Genomic DNA, 6,429 nt, shown 5'->3' with positions numbered 1-6,429 from the left:
GAATTTTTCGTTTTTTGAAATAAATGATTATATGAAGGCGATATTTGATAGCAGGAGGAAAAAAAATTATTATTGTTGAATAATAAATAATAATAATTAAATATTATTAAGCATACCTATAATGCAAATTATATCGTTTGAACGATTTGCGGATATCAAGAATCCTCGGAAATATCCAATTGAGATTGAAATTCAGTTAGGGAAAAAGAGGGCAATTGCTCTTATAGACATCGAGAACGATCGAAATTAGGGTTGGGTCCTCAAACGCCAGCCCTCCCTATTTCATGATTGGTCCGGACTAGGTGGCTGCAAATGCGAGATAAGGGCATTGAAAATAATCTCCGACATTCTCCCCTTTGAAACAAATTATTATGGAAACCCCAGGATTGGATGCTCAGTTTCGTTAGAAGAACAGTGCTGACAAGTTGTTCTTGATTGAATTATTGAATCAGGAATTCGATTAAGGAACATAAGCAATGGTATGTAGTTACATATTTCCTTTGATTTTTGAGCTCATTATAAAATGGATCGATCTGAGGGCACAATTTTATGAACAACTTTTGTTAGAGAGTGAATAAAGCACAAGATCTGTCTAATTGCGATCAAAATTTGTTCGTCCTCCATACTAATGGTTTTCATTTTGTCGTTTTTCAGTTATTTTCTTAATTCCAACTGCCCATGTTTGAAAAAGCCAAATTTGTTGATGAGTTTAACTATTTACTTTCGGAAATTCATATTTTGTCGGTCGAATTTTCACAGGAATATTTTCACAAGTTGGCGTTAATAACTCAGAATCACATGAAAACTTTACGTAAATTGGTTATTCATTTTTTTTTTCGGTCTCTGTTCATTATGTGCTGAGCAGTCTCAAATATCCAATAAAACTTTGCTTTTTTCAACCAGAAGTTATATTTTCACTTGCTTTTTTCTGACATTTCTCAAAAAACTTTCTCTCTAATCTTTATACCGGGAAATGAATACTGAAAAGCATCAAAAGATTCAACTGTCTCGACTACTTAGGTGCTTACCTGATAATTACTAATACATTTAATACATAAACGTTGAAACAAGTAAATTAATATGTGAATCAACAAATGAAACTGAATAAAGAATTTATTTCAAATGTACCTAAATGTTATTATTCGCAGATTATCTTCTTTTTATTTATTCGTTCGACTGCATTTTCAATTTCCAAATAAATCAAATTGGAGCTAAACCAATTTTTCTTGGCTTCATTATAAAATAGGCATTCGCCCAGTACACATTGGGTCAACAGGGACCATCTGGCTAACTCCAACAAGAATCGACGTTGGTGAAATTGTGGACACACCATGAATAGTCCAGTTTTTCACAGGAAAATGTTGAAACAGTTTTGATTCCTTTGATTCTACATTATTCTGAGGTGCTGAATCCAAATCTGTGGTCTGCCACCAAAATTTTGTGACGATACATTGAAAAAAATGAAAAAAAGGGAAATTTTATTTTGTGGTTTTTGCATATAACTCAGAAAAGATTATTTTTTCTTGAATAACCATTGAAAAAACAAAGTAAATAAAATAAAAATCATATTTCTTCAATCAAAATTTTTGTCCGATGAACCGTTCTGTCTTGAACGATAGTTTGGAATTGGCTCTTTTTATCTCCAAAAACCCACTTTCTTCTTTCCAAAAATTCAATTTATTATTAATGGCATGTCATTCACTGGATAATTTCTTATTTCATTACAATCCAAACGGGTTTATTACTAAGCCACCACCTGCTTAAAAAAATTGCTCTACTTTTTGAAATTTTGTTCATTTCTTATTGATTTCAATGAAGATATTGAGGAAAGGATACAAAACCGTCGAAGTATTCATACAATAAAAATCTCAAATAATGAGTCTACCTGATTTCTGCGCTGAGAAGAAAATTTTATTGTACTCGAGGTGGTGCTCCTCTCAGTCCCCTCTCTCCTTATCAAAAACCCTCGGAAAAACCCCACCGGCTGCCTGCTGACCTCCAGGGACACTTACAAGGATAAAGAATTACAAACAAAAAATTGGTTATTCGTTTTCGATGTCGTTTGAATTTGCAGGCACTTCTTTAAATTGATTTTCACCTGTCTAAGTGTCAGCAGTTGTATTCAAACGCGGAATACTTGAAGATTCGTCTGCATCAATTCTCCTCTTTTTGAAAAAGTTTTTCAAAGAAGTTTTCCAAAGAAGTTTACTTATTCATAATAAGATTTGGATTAGTTTTTTGATCATGCAACACACATAGTTAAACACGGAATTCAATAGAAAAATTCCACGTCATCCACCTCAATTTAATTAACATAATATACTAAACCTAGGTACTCATTTATCTTTGTGAGTGAAAATTTTAACGTAGTGGAATCCAAAGTGACGATAGAGTTTCTTTGCGACAAAGGGATAATAAGATATAATATGATATTATTTATTTACTTTAGGGTCCTAAAAAAATTGGAGAAATTGCTATCAGGAGTGCCACAGATTCAATTCGAGTATTTCGGAGCTTTTACATCTCATTAATTTTTACGCGATTGTTTATCATCAATTTGGCATTTATAGCCCGTATGTAAATAAAGATTGGGCCGACGACTCTCGGGTCATATCGAGCCCTTCAATAAAACCACTAGTTGATGAATTCGTTGATGCAATTTTTTCACGATTGATATTGAAGGTAGTGACTTAAAATGGATATTCCTCCTGAGGGGGAATATATCCCTCTTATCCCTTGGGTTCTTTTCAACTATTCAAATTCAGATGAACGGTTTATCGGACAAAAAAACTTATTGAAAAAAATTTATTCACTTTGTTTTTGTATTGGAAGGTCAAATTGATAATTGACTACTAGCACATTCGTACTGGACGTCGAATTATTCTCGGTCGCGACTATTATTTATTTTAAAAACAGTATACAAATATTATGTGTTTGTATAGCTACCTACCGAAATATATTCTTTACTTCCTGCTTCTACTGTTCTAACATGCTATTAATACGGAATTCTACACGAAGCTCAAGAACTATAACCTCTTTCACTTTTTTCAAAATGATAAGATATCAGCAAGCAGGTCATAAATATCCTGATTCATTCTCGAATTGCAAGGCGTTTCTGAAAAATGATTTTCAAAAATGTATTTTGATTTTTATTCCAGATATTCGAAATATTTATAACGAGACTATGGTGTGAAAACTTCTTTAAACATGGATTTCTTGAGTGTTCTGAATTCTTCAAAACACTATGTCAATTTTAATGAAGTATCTTCATTTGATAATAACCAAAGCTCAGTAATTTGTAGAAGCTGAGGTGAGCTCATTAAAATAGCTTCATTTTCAAACTAAGTTGGCTAATGTTTCAATTCTAAAATTTGAGACATAGCAACATCCATTTCTATGGGTTTTTTAACACAGTTGAATTTAGCTTATTTGACCCAGAAAAAAGAAACTGGATGATATGAATGAAATTTTGTATTCGTATAAGATTTATCACATCAATGAAAATTTATATTTCGAAAATCATGTCTATCGATAGTAGCATTTGCGAGATATAACTAAAAAATGCTTTTTTATGGACTTTCAACCGTCTCTATCTTTTCAACCGAGCCGAATCGGAAAAAAATGGTAACGAGTTTCTTTTGACCTCAGGAATCTTCTTTTGAAATATGTGTACTGTTCTCATTTATGAGAACATCATTCCGATTTAACTCATTATTATAGTATGTAGAGAAACCTGCTATCGAATAGTTCCTTACCGACTCAAATTTCAGATAGAATTATTGCGTCTATATGATTTTCCATCCTTTCCCATAGATTATAAGTTCATCCAAATTTTTGCTTTTTCTCTCCACTTTCAAGTTACGCCGGAAAATCATAGTATTCACGAATTTCAACCTGTCTCTTATCATCAAACTAATCGAAAAATCCGTTCATTATTTATTCCTTGTAGGTGTCTGCACAAAAATAACTATAATTCTTTTGAGATTGGGTGATACAAGCATTTATTAACGTAAACAATAAAGCATATGTAGATAAAATCTCAGTTTAGCGGAGGAAATGTAAACGTGACATACTTTTCAACGTATGATACAAGACTCAAGAGCACAGACAAAAACAAAAACTTCAACAACAATAGAATCAATTGGAAATGAGTTCGGGTAGAAATGAAACTAATCCCATGATTTATCTACTGCAACTTGTTTACGAATATGAGGCGGAATTTCATGTGAAAGCATTAGTTACCAATGTGAAGGTGTAGATTTAATTTTCTAGACAAAGACAATGGTCTTTCTTCCTAAAATATTTTCAGATCTCTACCACTTCCGGTTATACCGGATACAGACTACTACTTCCTTATTTCGAATGGCACACCCAGTATATTATTGCATCATTAGATAGCTTTTTTGATGACAATTTCAGCAATATGCCATAGCTTGAGTAAAAACTCAACGGTTCATGAGTTAATGGGGTTCTTATGAAAAAAATGGTGGCGATGAGGTCTCACGTTTTTTTGGATATTTCGGCAGAAAAAGCTTTGTCGGAAAACTTTTTCTTTTTTTTTCAAATCTGCAAATACATATACGGTTTGAACCACAAATGTACAGGATATTTATAAGAAGGTCATGAACTTGGACAACTCAAATTAATCAAAACTCAAGATTATCAAATCAAATGTTGAGAAATCCATAAACCAATAAGAATAATTAATTAAAAATGAATAATTCAATACAATTCTGGAAATGTCAAATGTTATCGAAACACCGAATTGTAGTTTTTTTCTGTGTTTTCCGGAAGTCACAGATTACTCCACAAAGTGATTTTTTCTCTTATTTCGTAATATGTTCCTCTGAATCTTTTCCATAACAATTTTAAACCTACAAATTCGAATTAAGACGAAAATTATGAATTCAGAATAATAGAAAATTCAATAGAATTTCGAAAAAAAAAAACAATATTCCAATTACAACAGACCGATATAGGTTGAAATTTAGTTTGTTCATCTTGAATGATTACTCCAATATTCATATCGAATGACAATGACAACGTTCATTTTTTGTCTGAACTTCAAAAATAGACGTTTGAAATTTTCAGATATTTTTTTTTTCGGAAAATTCCGAAGTAAAGTTTTTATATCACAAACGAATAATCAATATAATATAACTTTTTTAAACCATTAACCAATTTATTGAAAGGATTGCAAGGAAAGGGCTATTTTGATATCAAGGCATTTCATTACTTTTCATAATATCGATTTTCGATGAAAATTAAAAAAGGCTGCGAGAGCATAATATACCAGGTGGTTCAACTAGATAAAAGCCGCATCCACGTGCTGACTTGTGCAAGTGCTCATTAGCTGTGTGATGTATTCAAACACAGAGCCGTAATCCATCACCCCTCGTATATTGTAAGGACACACGTCTCATTGAAAACATTTCATTATTGTTGCCATATACCAGTTTCGAATCAGTGATTTCAACCCTCTTTCTCACACACTTATTGGCTTCTGTGAGATATAATAGATTTAGGGTTTGTGCGCACAGTTGACTTGTCACATCAGTGAGGGTCGGTAACTCTCACGCTGATCTGCTAAAATTAGTTCTCTAAATCCGAACATCTATATGATACTTATCAATATGGGAAAATTTTATATGGTGTGTCAAATAATAATGTGTTAAGGAATTGGCGCCTTTGTGAAGAATATGTTTCAAAGAATCAATGGTGCATGAAATGCGTGTTGCTCGCTGAATACTTGATTATCATACTGCATTACTCATCAAATATGAGGAAATATCATATAAATCAATCAATTAATACATTCACCAACCAGAAGCCGTTGTAAATCGTCCTCGCTCTCAGCTACAATTACTGCATCATCGGCATAACAAATTATTTTGATCTCACCGGTTGTTAGGCTGTAACCTCTTGTTTACTTCTTCAGTTCTTCTATTATATCGTCCATTATTAAATTGAACAAATGAGGACTCAAGGAATCCCCTGCCTTATTCCTATCGGTGGTGATTTAGGTACCTTACTATCTTAAAGATATTGTCAGGAACATTTTTTCTCTTTAGGATACGAGTGATATCTTTCAGTTGAACTCGATCAAAAGCCTTCGTCAGATCAATGAAACACATGTACATGGGCTTGTTGTATTCTATAGACTTTTCTACCAGCTGTCGTACTATATATATAGCGTCTATGGTTGAACGGTTTTTCCTTAATCCTTGTTGTTCTTCAGAGATGCTCGTGTAGTTCTCTATCATTTCCGTCAGGATTTTGGTAAACAGTTTCATGGTAGAGTTCAGCAGGGTGATACCTCTATAGTTTTCAGGCTTCCTCTTGTATCCCTTCTTGAATATGGGTATTTTCAAACTCTTTTTCCATTCATCAGGAACCATTTCTGTATTAATAATTGTGTTGAAGAGAGTT

At 32.7% G+C, this 6,429-nt stretch overlaps 1 protein-coding gene across 1 annotated transcript in view; it reads left to right on the top strand.

Annotated features, from left to right (window-relative positions):
- The first annotated feature begins 381 nt into the window (after positions 1 to 381).
- The window catches only part of LOC123671444, a 98,655-nt gene continuing 92,607 nt past the window's right edge, over positions 382 to 6,429 (top strand). The window contains exon 1 of the mRNA XM_045605308.1: positions 382 to 479. Coding sequence (XP_045461264.1) covers positions 477 to 479 — 3 coding nt within the window. The 5' untranslated portion in view covers positions 382 to 476. The remainder of the gene's footprint in view (positions 480 to 6,429) is intronic.

The sequence above is a fragment of the Harmonia axyridis genome, chromosome 1 (genome assembly GCF_914767665.1).
Source record: "Harmonia axyridis chromosome 1, icHarAxyr1.1, whole genome shotgun sequence".
Taxonomy (NCBI): domain Eukaryota; kingdom Metazoa; phylum Arthropoda; class Insecta; order Coleoptera; family Coccinellidae; genus Harmonia; species Harmonia axyridis.
The sequence above is the reverse complement of the archived record's forward strand: the minus strand, read 5'-3'. Positions and strand labels throughout refer to the sequence as shown.